The following is a 14,747-nucleotide window of genomic DNA, read 5'->3' on the forward strand; positions in this document are numbered from 1 at the left end:
TTTGGGTGATGTGTTTTGAAAAACCTTAAATATGTAAAGTAAATTTTTGCAATTAATTACTTTAAAAATGTATCGCTCATAGCAAAATTGAGAAAATACGCAAACAATATTGAAAGTGTTTCATAAAATGAACAAATTACTTTTTGCAAAATATAGGTAATTACTATTTTACTAATACAATGATATTCTTTGGAAGAAAAGCAAGTCATTGTATTACAAAATTTTTTCTTCATTTAATAAAAATGTATGACATTATGCCAACATCTGCACTTCAAAATTGCAAGCACATCCAACAAACAATTCAATGCACATACAGCAAGAAAAATAATTTAACAAAAATGAAAGCTTGTAATATCAAAAAAGACTATATGCAAATCAAATAAATGCATAAAATCAGACAAAACTTTCCATATATGATTTAGGCATGTCGTCCTCACTCAGGTGCACGACACACCCTTTAAGGGGAGTGACATGATGACGTGTTTCCGGTTCTCCGTACCCATGCACTGTGTGAGAGACGCCATTTGTCTCCATATGAAATTGCCGCTTCCGGTAAATGTCAAATAGTCTCCGGATGATGTCTGTTACCATCACAGTATTCGTATTAGCTGTGATCACCTTCAGAAGAAAAATGCCATCTAATCGTAGATAGTTTTCTACAAATTGTTTTGTTAATTTCTGTGTGAATAAATCCTTATTTTTATCGTCATAAGCATCAATGAATTTAAGATACTTCTTAATGAAGCTCTTACGGTTATTTGGTACAGCAATTAGAAGTATAGAGTAGAGCACGTTAAATAGGGTCAGTATCGCCACTATGGTGATCCAAAACCAAAGGAAGATGAAGAATTTTTCGTTATAGAGATTCACTGGAAGAACACATTGTAAGGTCCAACGTTGAACATTGGTCATTTGACGGAGATCAAAGTCGCATAAAGTTACCCTTGGAAAACGGTGTGTTCTTGTCCAGTCATTTTCTGTCAAAATGGACTGAACCACTTCGTATCCATATATATAGAACTTATCACTTCCCAGAAACTCGTTCAGGAAGAAAAGCTGTCCAACAGCATTTATAAGGAATAGGCATTTAGTAAACAAACAAAGGAATACTAAATAGTTCCCATAGTGTCGCCCAATACCTAATCCAAAGTACGTGGCGACTTTTGAGCGGTGGCTAGGGAAACATCCCGCGCGATGATGGGCTGTCTTGCTCATCCACAAGTCGATGAATTTAGCCACCGAGTGAAGTTTCTTTTCGCGCTCTTCTGGCGTGTCATTTTGTGTCGATTTGACTAAGTCTATCATCTTTTTCAAACCTATCCCAGAATGGGTGTAAGCGAAATACTTCCATATATTCCTTGGCATTTTGAAAAGAAATGCCATTAACAGAAGGATTAGCGGAACCCATTGATAATACGTTATTTCATCATTTCTTCGAACCTCATAGTTAGCTGGAATCTGTTTTGAGAATGGGATATGGTAGGTGTTGGACACCCAACATACAAAGTTTGTGTAATCAACCTCGTTTTCAGTAAATTCAGTGGGACAGAAACAATGGATAGGGTCTCCAACATACTCATTTGTTGCCACGGTGATTTGCATAAACAAAAGAAAGATAACTGTGTAGTAATGACTAAGTCGGTCAATGTAATTGTCGTCGTGAACTGATCGAATTCCTTCGTACACCCCCACGGGTCCCAAAATGTGGTCCAATCTGGAAAATATAAAAATAACATTTTCTTAATTCACTCACTTATAATAAATATAAAGAAAAATCCTGGATCAAAATCTTTCAAAATACAGTTTCTGCTTGCCTGTTGCAAACAAATTTACATCTTTTAAAAACACCTTAACATTGATTCCGTCACTTGACAACGTCATTTGACGTGTGACGAAAGCAGTCATTCCATATTACGGAAAAGTAAAGTCAGTATTAAAGGATATTGAGATGAATCTGATTATGTTCCATTGTTTTCAGATGATTTATCTGAATTTAATTTTTTGTGGTGTTATCAAAATGAAATTTTACATTGTTTTATGCTTTAATCTAAATGTAATGTTACGAGATTTTATGTAAATTTTTATTCGAATATCTTTAATACCGATATAACTTCTTATATTTAGCATCTACATTTTTTGTTTATTTCGAAAATTTTACTACGTGAGAAGCTAGACTACATCAAATTCTGAATGAAGTCGTTCGTATAGATATGATTATCATAACATGTTTTCTTAAAGATATGTAGGTTTTTAAAATTCAAGATAGAGGTTGACAGAGAAGAGACTCAAAATAACCTTATTTTGTTCCATAGTTCTTAATACTAGGAACAATAATCCATAAAGAATGATTAAGTATTATTTTTTGTCCTTTATGTAAAATTTGAGCCCATTTCCTACATCCATAGCAATGCAGTACATCTACACTTCAGTAAGTGATCTGTGGTTCTGTTTTATCAGTGTTTATTTAATGCTTATTTTATTGTTAACATGGAGCTTGTTACTCGGTTAAGGGTCTTGCGTTATGGATCGTTTATATTTGTAAAATATAATCCAACAGAGTGCACCCTTCCACTTCTGTTGCTCAGCCCTTTTACTTTTAAAATTGCTGAACACATTGAGCAACAAAACCAAGTGATTCCCAAATTATGGTTTAAGCAGCAAAAGAAGTATACAACTAACTCTCTCTGACACCTCATTACATGAACCATCCGTTTCTTCAAAAAAACATATCTGTCATCGAACTGACATAATGATTATAAGAAACATGCTTAATTTATCAAGCAGTACACATATCTTATACAGTTAAAAATTTTCACGTAAACCTTTGGGTTTCTTAACAAAAAAGTTGGAATACATTTTATGCAATTCATTCAAGAAAGACTCCAAGAAGTAGAGATCATCACAATGTATTGTTATAAAATAACTAAGGTCATTATCAACAATTGGGGACAAAAATCACTGTGGAGTACTTACAAAGTAACGAGAGGCATGGTTTACATTTGGAAAGTCATCCATTTAAAACAATACATGAAGCATCACCATTTGGTTCCGTAAGGAAACCCAATCCATCGATATTTGTTTACACATGGAAGCGGGGTTCGATCGCCGCTAGCTTTGTCGGCCATGTCTTAGAGTCATGAGTTCACAGCTCAGTGATCCTGCTCGTTAATTCCAATACTACTAGGCAGGAGATTAATTAAGTGATACCCAATTACTCCTGTATAATTGTACACTTGTTAAGATAACAATACATATATGATGTGGGATTTAAGACAAAGGATCCACAATTAATAAAGATTTAAAGAGCCACAATTGTCTTCGGCTGGCAAACCTACGCTTTGAATTAATTTTAGGTAAAGATATTCTAATCTGAATGATATCTTGAGCAAGCCTGTTTGATGTCACTACACCTTCTGTTTTTCTAAGGATGTTTGGAAGAATTTAAAAATATTTATCTCTAAATTTAATTAAAATGAGTACAGGGCCTATATCATGAGTCACTGATTCCCGCCATTCTCTTTAGTATTTACAAATACATTTCCTCATCAAATAATCTATTTTAAAAAAGCTATGTTGTTTCTGTGGATGTAAATACTAGTAATCAAATGAAAAATCATTTTGATAAAACTTTGTACTTTATTTGGCATATAATTTTTCATTTGCTAATTATAAATGTTACTCAACATGGCCGATCTTCTTTCCATAAGATTTCTTAGTTACTTCCCTTACGCCAATCTAAACTTTTCAATTTGGAATATCCCTTGTACGATTTAAAAAAAAAGTCAAATAGAACAAAGGATATTGAAAAGTGCAGATAGTAAATAGTTAAAAAAAATATAAGCAGAAAAGTACATGAACTCGAAATGCCGTTTGTCTAAGAGGTCAATTAAAGTTTATGTAGGTCTAGTTTGAACGTTGTCCATTTTCATTTTTATTTTCAGTGCTATCGAATAGCACTTTAAAATAAAATTCAGGAAAAGAAAAGAAAAATAAACAAGGAAAAAGATTAAAAAAAATAAAAGAGAAAGTCAACAAAACTGTCTTTACAAGCATCTTTTTGCTTTTAAATGAGAAATATTCATGGAAGTTATTAAGATGTGTCATCTCTACTAGTATTTCTAAATATTACAAAATCGAAAAAGGAAGGTTCATTTCAATTGATAAACAAAGAATCTGTTTATCAATCAGAAACAATTTGAGGATGTACTTTTAAATATATCACAGAAAAAATATTAGGTTGAAGTGCAGATCTTTTACAACTCATTAGTATTAATCAGGTTAATTCGTGCAAAGGGTCGTTTAAATTGGAAGGGATTTAAATCACAAAGACTGCATCTGGGTTTTTGGATCATGGCTAATCGACTTCTTGTTATGATAAAGATGACTGGGGAACAGAACAACGTGTAAGGAGACAGTAAGTTATATTTGCACTAGAGTTATAAACCACGTTACTTACATTTTCTTAATTGTAAATCAAGAAATGCACAACGTAAAATTCTAAAATTACTCATCAAAAATTACAAAAGAAGGGTTACATTTCTTGATTACTTTTTCAATAAAGGAATGTAAATGGTATAGTTTCAGAAGACTTTTTTTCAAGAAATTATAAAATAAGGTTTAAATTTACAAAACAAAAAGATATTTTAATTCATAATCCTATAGATATTGCGACTACTATAGTTCTAACACTGACTTTAAAAATACTATTATGTAACAAAACTAGTTATCATATTTTTCTACATGAAGAACACACTAATTAAATGAGTATATTGTAACATATTTTCATAATTTTCTTGTCATAATAGTTCCTTAAAAATTGAACAATTACAATCATGAAAATAACAATTAATGGCACATTATGTTCCTTGTGTTGTGCATGTCCATTCCAGTTTAGATTGTTTTTCCAACCCAAAGAAAAATCAACGTCTTCTCAAGGGTGAAGATAACGGACACTAAATATCCAGTTTTTAAAAATTTAAACCAAGTTTTCATCATTGTACAATGCTTTTGCTATGTCCACATTTTTTCTCTCTCTACTGCCTCAAATTTCAAACTTTTTGGCATAGGCATCAACTATTCTCGAATACGTTCGTGAAATGACATTTTTGATGATTGGTTCCGTTTACATGATCAATACTCAGGGCTCACAGAGGCGTGACCGGTCAAAAGGGGATGTTTACTTCTCTTAGGCACTTGAACACACCTCTGGACTTTTCAGAGGTCCGTGTATTATGACCCCTTAATATCTGTGAAGTAATTTTTCTTAGATCGATATTTCCACTTAAAAAAATATTCAAAGAAAGGGAGGAAATTTGAGAGCTGATCGTTTGTCAGTAAAGGATATAAAATGTTTTCGTACCTGGTGTAATAAATATACCATAGCAATATTTTGATTACTTTGATTACATGTTTATCATGAAGTAGAGTTGTTCGAAAAAGTGTCCTGTTTTTCATTTATATGTCAATCAATTTCCTTTTAATGTTTGAAGTCTTTGAGTGAATCATTGCGTGTTGCATGACAACTTTTCAGTTCTTGCTTTATTTCTTAAAAAATAGGTTTATTAAGGCAGACTTTGTAAATCATTTAATAAAGTTTAGGACTTTATTTCAAATAATATGTAGACAATTTAAAATCGTGACTTTGGTCCTTTTTGATCTTGTAAAAAGTACCATAAATGTGAACCCAGTAGTCGAAAACTTTACGAACAAATTGATATTCCCTCTGATATCAAGGGTGTAATTGTAATTTACTTTTCTTATATACGAGGGGTGTTAGAAAAGTTCGCGGACAAGTTCTATTGTGAGCGCGCTATTTCCACGAAACCGGTCAAACTTTCCAGATAAAATCTTAACCTATTTTCCAATAAATATACAAAAATTTGGTGCTCTCCGATGATCATTGAAAAATATACGGCTTTTTTATTTTGATAAATCTTGCTTCACGGAGCATGCTCCATTTTGGCACGTTTACATTACAAAGAATCTTTATTAAAATAAAAAATTGAACAATTGTAGTGCAAAGAGATTTATGATATTTTACCTATCGCTAAAGTATACATGAAACGTCACTTGGAGAAATTTTGAAATAAATTGGAGGGTATATGACTGTTTTATAGCCATTTATAAATGATCAACACGTAAAAACACAGCCAAAAATCGGAACGTCATTGAGCGTCATGGAGCACTGCACTACGTAAAATTATGTGTGTAGATAGTGAAATGTCTAAAAAGAGATTAAAATTTTCAAGATGCTGCCGGGAATTTCCTACACACACAGAGGACAAAAATTTTCAAATGGTTGTGACTTCATATAAATGGAAGGATTAACATTTTGAATGATTAACTCAATCGATACTTCAATGCCCTCTTATCGCATGGACGTTTTGCCTATATGGTTTTGCATAGTTTTCATACCTGATCAATTTACTGCATAGACGATTTTAAAGATCTCAAAAATATCAGAATCAATACACTGGGCCAGAAAAGCTAAAACTTATGTGCACAAAAGACATTATAGATTTAGAAAGGTAAACATGTCTTGATATAGATATTCAATTTTAAAGTAGAAAAAAGATAAGAAAAATCCGAGAAAGGGAAAGTACTGCGTCAAAGCATAACGGATTTGAAATCTGGTTGTCACGTCGCCTTACGTCAAGGGATTGCTCCGTGAATCCTATAACCTCATAGTAAAAATCGTTGTAAATTTTCAAGATTTTAAAAGTGGGCTTTTCTGACTTTTTTGGCTCTAATAAACAAAATGTAGGAATTTACTTTAATCTTGGATTTTATAGTTGGTAATTCCAATACTTCACAGTGGAAAAAAAAACAGATGAAAACACGTCCGATATATTCAATGTGTGGAAGGCCGCAATAAGTGTTTTATTCTTTTTAACAACCCATATGAAGTACATTTTTCAGTAATTGAACGATTTTGTAATTGAGTTTACTTTCTACGGAAGCGTATAAGTGCCACGTAATTTTTTTTCAAGTTGGCCTTTCCAGCATTAATCTTGGCTTTTCAACTGAAATGATATGGACAATTCCAACTGAAAAAAATTGTTTTCAACTTTTGTCTATTTTTTCCAACTTTAATCTTTGCTTTTCTAACTTTAAAAGTTGACTTTTCTAACTTTAAATTTGGCTCTTCCAACTTTAAAGTTGCCTTTTCCAACTTTAATCTTGGCTTTTCCTATTTTATAGTTGGTAATTCCAATTCTAATCTTGACTTTTCCAAACTGTTAGTTATATATATAACTGATATTTTATTTCGCTTTTGGTTATTCTACCAAATAAACATTGTTGTCGTATGTCTTAAAATTTGATATCTTTGATTGTAGGAATGTGATATAATTAACAACAATAGAATTACTTGAATTACTTACGTATGATGTTTAAACAATGAGAATGCCATAACATTTCCACAGGGTTCACGTCACATTTTAATGAACTAATGAAATGTTTTCAAAAATGTCTCGAAAAGACAGACAAAATGAAGGTTTCCTCATGCTTCGATTCACTTCTTTGAAACCCAGGTCCATTTTTGAGGACAAGTTTTTCTCTTTTTTCCTCGACACAACAGAATTATGAATACTGTCTACCCCCATTAATTGTAGCACGACATACTGTAACCCTGCCTCCTATTTTACGCTTGACTATGATGTAATAAACAAACGAACATGTTCCACCTGGTCATTATTAGGGTGTTCAATGATGGTTTGGAGGATATTACTTATGAAGGTAACTGCAAACATCTTTTCAAGACGTCTTGTATTGTTAATTCTAGTCTCGATTGAAAGCAGTAAACGACAAAATGAAATGTTCTTCTCCCGAGATATTCATTGCTACAGAAGCCCTGATTATGATGTAATCTTATTTGTCACACATTGAGGTGTCAAACCGAACCTTGTATGACATTCTATTCCATCATAGTATACCTTACGTCTAGATACATTGAATTTTCACCAAATTTAGAAATAAGTCACGCTAATTAAATAAAAGAATTCATTACATTATATCATATCATTTTATTTCCTATTCAAATACACATTTAATTGAACTTTAAGATTGCATGTGAATCTCATCTTTAGGTACTGCAAACACGCAAAAGACTTCTTAAAGGGGTTTGTTTTGTCAGCTAAATAACAACTGATAAGTCCATTCTTTAAAAGTCGACCAGTTTATTGTACAACATTCATGATGAGTCGCTCCTGTATGTTGAGGTTTTTTCCAGTACATGTATGTATCCATGGTAGGAATTGTAAATTTTTAAAAGCACATTTACTTCAAAAAAATTATTGATATCGAATATGACAGGAATTTTTTCATCATCCTAATTTTTCCATAGGTTCCTCGAAGACAGGCAGACATTTTATTATGTAATCAAGCAGAAACAAAAGATGCATGGAATGGTCTTAGTCATGCAGAGACAGACTAGTGAGTTAATGATTAAGCAAAATACCACAAAATGTGAGTAAAAAGAAGTAAGTCTTTAAGGTACTTTAATTTAAGGTATTCATTAATCTGAATAGTTATCATATTGAAGGAAAATCGGGATCGAAAAATTAAGATGAGAGAGTACAATGTGGACATTGGACATATTCAGTGGAGGAATGTCAAAGTGAGGTTGATGGAGGTAAATTGAGACTCCAGGAGGTACTGTTTCTTTACTTCTTCTGATTAAGAACTTAATTATATTATTGACTGATAAATTATTTATTGAATGTATACGATATAATGCTTGTTCTGTAAATTATACCTAGATAGACAAGGTCTTTGTTTCTTATAAGGTATTCCTTTTTCCGTGTTCAAAATACAAAAAAAAAACATTCAGTAAAGGTAATGTCATGATTTAAGGATAATCTTCATTAACCAAAATAATTTGTTTTATTTTTAGTTTTTTCGTCTTCATTCAGTCTAGAAGGCATTAATTCGAAACAATTATCAATTTTGTTTAAGTAATTTAGAAGATAACAGACATAGATCAATCTTAAAAATCTAGAAAAGAATACGAGTCGTGAACCACAGGGGCTGGTAACATACTATATTTGGTTTTATGTGATTACTATATACATACAAAAGGATAGGAACCAATATCAGCCCGAATTTACACAGGATCGATCTCATAAATAATTCGTTTTTCAAAGAAAATACCACGAAGCCACTAAGTTAAGAACTTGATTCATACTATAATAAATATTCTTCAATAAACCTAAAACTTCTATTATTTATATAACGTTTAAGATGGGTCATACTAACTCTAAATCCAGTCGTGCAAGTCGATGTACTTTGAGTCGTCCATAGCAAAAAGGTAAAATTCATGCATTTACTCTGATTTTGAAGTCTTCCCGGAGCTGGAAAACGAAGACCATAGATCCAGCCTACACGAAAACCATCTTTTCCTTTAGATACTTGCAATTAAAAAATAGCACCTCTTCGCTATAAAAAAGTTTTTGTGGCTTTTTCCCTTCTAGGAAAAGACTTAGCCAAGAACAGCTAGACGGCATTTTAGAAAATGCAATTTAGGAGTTGGAAAGTAATTAGTCAAATCTATTCTAGAAAACACCGTTGACTAATCAAATCTTTGATGCAATATTGATAGATAAACTTGCAACTGACAGGATATCGGATTTGCAAAACACGAACTTAAACGATACATTAATGACATTGATGAGCACTATATCTTTTGTGAAAAAATAATTATTGCTTCATGGTTCTAGTCGCTATTCAACTAACTGTAAAGTATTTTATTGAAATTACTGTAGTGTTTCTGAGAATGAACCTGTGTAAGTAGCTGACGTTAGTTCCCTTTTCCTTTTTGTATATACAGTGATGACGTAAAGTCAAATAAAATATGTTACCGCGCCCCTGTGTCGTGAACAGGGCAAAACACAAACTCCTTGGAAACGTTAGAAGGGGCTAGGAGGAATAAGCATCTGCCGTCGACGTAAACTGTACGTATTGATAAAGACGTCGGCGTCAAATAAGGGACCAGGCAAAATTTATCGCAATGATGGGACCAGTACAAAACAAAATCCTTATTTTAAAAAAGTACCTGTCCCATGGCTTTGGTATTTAAAAATATATCTGTCCCATGCCTTAAGACTTATAAAAATGTTATTGTCCCATGGTTACATCTTGGTGTGAGATAACTCGAACAAAACTAGGGAGTCTTTCAGACTACAGATATTTAAGACATCGAAAAAAAGTTTTTTGGTTTGTTCATTTGATTTTCATCTGTTGTAATATTTTCCATTAAAAAAATTGTGTTACCATTCGTATATAAATGTATCCTTCACTTCAGTTTCAAAGATATGATTTTTTTTTTCGAAATTTTTTTTATTAAAAAATAAAATGAATATTTTTTTGGGGTTATGTACTATAAGTCACTGAAAAAAAGTTTGTGTCCCATGGGTACCTAATGCAAAAAATTGTTTTGTCTCATGGTTTTCTTTGATGAAAAAACTCATTGTCCCATGCCCGTTTGTACCGGTCCCATCATTGTGATAAATTTTGCCTGGTCCCTAAGGTATATAAAAACAACGACTTAACAAATAATATAAAAATATTTCAAAACCAACCATTAGATCTAATAGGCAAAAGTCATTATAACTTTCGTAGAATTTGCGACCAGCTGATTTAATACGGGGTAGTTGAATACTTGTAATATCAACTGACATGATTTTAATACTCTTGCTTAATTAATGTCAGCATTTGCGAATTCTACTGTCATGATAATGGTATCATTTGCTTATACAACCTATCGTTGATTTATTTACGACTGACATGTTTCTTAACCATTGCAAGGCCATTTGTTTTTATACTTATCAGACCTATGGATTACTTTGTTTTCACTTGGCTCTCGACAGATGAGAAAGGTCGATAGAGAATGCTTGGTGTCACCTTTGGTGTTGCAAAGAACCCATTTTCCTACTTTTCTAACAATGTGCACTGTTTAAAGATATAGAGAGATCGCGTTCTTTCTCTTCACATGAACTGTTGGTTATCTAACGACCAATCTCATTAATAAACGTGATGACTTTAACTTCTCTTTCGTCAACGTCCCTTACTTATGCAGCAAAATACCTTCATCACCTGCATATAGAGTTTATAAATCTCAAATGATTCGATACACAAGAGAATGCTCTACGTATGATCAATTTCTAAAATGAGGTAAATTATTGACAAACAAGTTGATGAAACAAGAATTTCAGATGTCTCGTTTGAAGTTATCATTTCGTAAATTCTATGGTCGATACAATGACCTTGTCAGCAAGTACAATTTATCATTGAGTCAAATGCTGTTTGATGTTTTCATACACATTGTTTGCCCATTATTTATAAACTGAATCGACGACGGATTTTTCCATTATTTCCCGATCATGACAAGGAGCACACGGCGGGTGTGACCGGTCGGCAGGGGATGCTCACTCCTACATGGCACCTGATCCCATCTCCGATTTTATAGAAGTCCGTGTTTGCTCTGCTTCTGTTTTGTATTGTTTTATGGACTTTTGATCCTGAATACTGTTCGTTATCTCCATATGTTTCATTGAAGAAATGTTATTGTAATAATATTTTCTTTTTTTCGCTTTGTTTTTTAAGGAGTTTTATATTAATACGTATTGGCCCTTAATCTACATAGATGTAAGCACCAAGAAGTATTGTGTAATCGATGCTTTTGTAGGATTTATTTTTATCAAATTAAACTAACACATACAAATAGACATATATCTGACATGTTAAGGTATATAAACTGTCCTTATATCCTGCTATAAACCTTAACAAAGTCAGCACTGCATTGTCATTAAATTGAAGAAAAATAAACACATTCCATGTTTGATGATGAGTATTTTAAAACTCTTAATAAACCTCGCACATTTTTACACAATGTGGTAATTATTTTTAAAAGTAAAAGAGAGTGCTAAAAATTTCTATTGTAAGTACATTTTGTAAACTTTATACAGAGCATATATAAATCTTTTGGATAAAAACAAACTTAAGTTTTCTTTATTTACAGCTAAAGATTCTGAAGTACTTACATTTTGAACCGCAGCATGGTGTAACATCTACTTTATCTGCAGATTTCTGTTCATCTTCAAAGATTCATAAGCGTATCTATACAGGATTGCACGGAAAAATACAAACCCAACCTAAGAATTCCGCCATTTTCTCACCAGGCTCTCGTTTGCTGTAAGAAAGCAGAGTTATTAACAGATAGATCACGGCAGACGATTCTAATGATGTCTTAATAGACAATACTCACGAACCTTTTATCAGGTCTCCCACAAAAACAAATAATCTATACAAAAACAAAGGAAAAGGTTCTTCTCTTTCCTCAATTATTAAGAAGGCTACTGTGACGTCACAATTTCGGTTATAGGTCGGGTAAAGTTAATCCTCAATGAAAACTTAAAAAGAAAGATCAAAATTTCTATCCCTTCATGCCTAAAATGTTGAGTCAGAACGGGTATTTAGCGCTAATGAAAAGAGGCCTTTGTAAAACAAAATAACCTGTTGTATTGAATTAAGAAGGAAAAGGTGTATTTTTGTGTTATATGTTTGTTCAGCAGCTTTTGTGTCAACCTTGAATACTATGTATTGTCGGTGCAGTAGTATTTGTGTTCACATTAAATTAGATTTACTTTTCGTTTTAAAATTTTCTGCATCAAACCGTATAACAAAGTCTTTCTAAATGTAGGCAATTTAATGCATTATTTATTTTTCTAAGAGCATATATTTACATAAATGTTTTATTCCTTTTCGCCTTAAAAGCGTCCTTGACAACAGTTTATTCTCGGCCCTGTTGGTTTCCAACAATATTTGATTTAAAAGGCAGAAAATTTTAAAAGAACCCATTACTGAATGCAAGATTATACACTGTACCCAATTACTCTCTTACATACACTCCACCTTTGATTAAAAGTGGTTAGAAAATTTAAAGAACGAGATTTAAGAGATCTAATTATTTTTAAGCTGTTAAAGGGTCAAGGCTCAGAAGGCGACATACTGACATTGATACATACAATAGCTTCACAAATAACTTGTAGAGTGGTTTCCGTTTTAGGTTTGTTTAAGTTTATTTTCAAAAAAGAATTACACTTTAACCTGACGCCAATGGTAATGTTCCTAAAATATTATTCTAATAAAATAAGATTTCTACAAAAAGATTCACTTGACAATAAATATGATATAAACTCTATTCAATAAGTTACTTTATTCGATATGAAATCACTCATTTTGTGGACACATTTAATCAAACTTGATGACTACCAGAGGCTAAATTATTCTTCAAACTATTCCAACTATACGCAAGACAAAAACAACATTACCGACATTAATAAAATAGTAAAACAATTGGAAAACCATATCCAATGTGATTTCAATTTTAACAGATTGTTGAAAATTAACAATGGTCGATATCTTTTTAGGAAATACAATGTATCATTGAGTCAAATGCTGAATGACTTTTTTTAAAAAAAAATACTATTTTCATACTTTTATATACACACTGAATTGTAGATGGATTTTTCCGTAATTTCTCGATCATGACAGGCAACACACGGCGGATGTGACCGGTCGGCAGTGGATGCTCACTCCTCCATGGCACCTGATTCCATCTCTGATGTTTTAGAGGCCTGTGTTATTTTTCCTTTTTAGATATTTACGCCTTCTAGGCACCTCATCCAAACTCTGATGTTTCCAGAGATCTGTGTTATATTTCCTTTTTAGATTTATGATATTAATCACTGTTCATTAAAATATCTTCAGTAAAGTAAAATACTGTATAGTAAAATAGTTTAATCGTCCATTGCTTTTGCAGCAGGTGGTAGGTATACATTGATTGAGTGGAGATGGAAGACCACACATATACATCATATGGAAAGTTTCAATAACACTTTAAACTTATAATCAGCACAATATTAATTATCTTTTCTTATACATTTTTTTACTTCTGTGAGAGAAAATTTCAATCTGGAAACACTTCTTTTTAACTTAGAATCAATATTCAAATCAGTCTTCAAAAACTTTGCAATCACTATCTATAATCCTGATTCGATTAATGGGCCCACTCGTTTTTCAAAAAAAGAAGAGATTTTAGTTGAGATATATGAATACATCATTGCGATATATGTAAACAAGAACTATTGATATCTGGATACTCACCTGGAGTTCTACTCAAAACAGATAAAAACATAACATCATGTAACGAAGCAGGATGAGTTTGATTTAACAAACTAATGTTTTACCCCGACATCAGATATAACACAACAGTAGGACGTCAAAAAAGAGATAAATGTATTGAAACATCAAATACCTCGATCTATAAATACATACCCGCTGTCTAGGTAACCGGAGAATTTGATAACCCTTGGTTATTGCGTAATTGGGTTGTGTTAAAGTAATATGAAACATCTTTAAAATATGTTGATGTTAAAATAGATAACTTTTTGGCACAATTGTAGATTTGTTTACTTTGAAAAGCAAACAATTTGAGAGTTGGGGAAGTGAATTTGGGTCTATCCGTATGTCTGTCATCCTTGAGCTTTTGTAAATTGAAAGTGGAGCATTTGCATGTATATCTCACTGACTTTGTGGTCAAAAAGTATAAGGTTTTAAGTTCATGCATTCATTATGTACGGTAGTATGTAAAACTATCATTTCCAGACGATATCTTAATCAGCTATTTTTTCACTCATTTAGTTTATCAGTTAAAAATAATTATTTCCATCATGTGTCACTGTATATAT

The 14,747-nt window shown here is 32.1% G+C and overlaps 1 protein-coding gene across 4 annotated transcripts; it reads right to left on the reverse strand.

Annotated features, from left to right (window-relative positions):
- Nucleotides 1–218: 218 nt before the first annotated feature.
- On the reverse strand, nucleotides 219–14,303 carry LOC134239059 (innexin unc-9-like). Of its 4 annotated transcripts, none has more exons than XM_062721206.1 (3): nucleotides 14,164–14,303; nucleotides 12,039–12,187; nucleotides 219–1,714 (listed from the first exon to the last, which is right to left on the reverse strand). In XM_062721206.1, the coding sequence occupies exons 2-3, from the start codon at nucleotides 12,053–12,055 to the stop codon at nucleotides 394–396; spliced, it is 1,338 nt and encodes a 445-aa protein (XP_062577190.1). In that variant the 5' UTR covers nucleotides 12,056–12,187; nucleotides 14,164–14,303; the 3' UTR covers nucleotides 219–393. The 4 variants fall into 4 exon arrangements, with proteins under 4 accessions (XP_062577190.1, XP_062577191.1, XP_062577189.1 ...); XM_062721207.1 differs by lacking the exon at nucleotides 14,164–14,303 and adding an exon at nucleotides 12,267–12,356; XM_062721205.1 differs by lacking the exons at nucleotides 12,039–12,187; nucleotides 14,164–14,303 and adding an exon at nucleotides 7,383–7,543.
- Nucleotides 14,304–14,747: the final 444 nt, after the last annotated feature.

Source organism: Saccostrea cucullata, unplaced genomic scaffold (assembly GCF_032062105.1).
Source record: "Saccostrea cucullata isolate Sc308-1 unplaced genomic scaffold, CSIRO_AGI_Scuc_v1 ctg376, whole genome shotgun sequence".
Taxonomy (NCBI): Eukaryota; Metazoa; Mollusca; class Bivalvia; order Ostreida; family Ostreidae; genus Saccostrea; species Saccostrea cuccullata.

What these genes read in the sequence shown, in the direction of transcription:
- LOC134239059 (XM_062721205.1), bottom strand. Translation starts at nt 7,411, where the DNA reads ATGGCATTCTCATTGTTTAAACATCATAC. An exon ending in TCATTGTTTAAACATCATAC is followed by an intron (nt 1,715 to 7,382) that starts GTAAGTAATTCA and finishes TATATTTTCCAG; the next exon opens with ATTGGACCACATTTTGGGAC.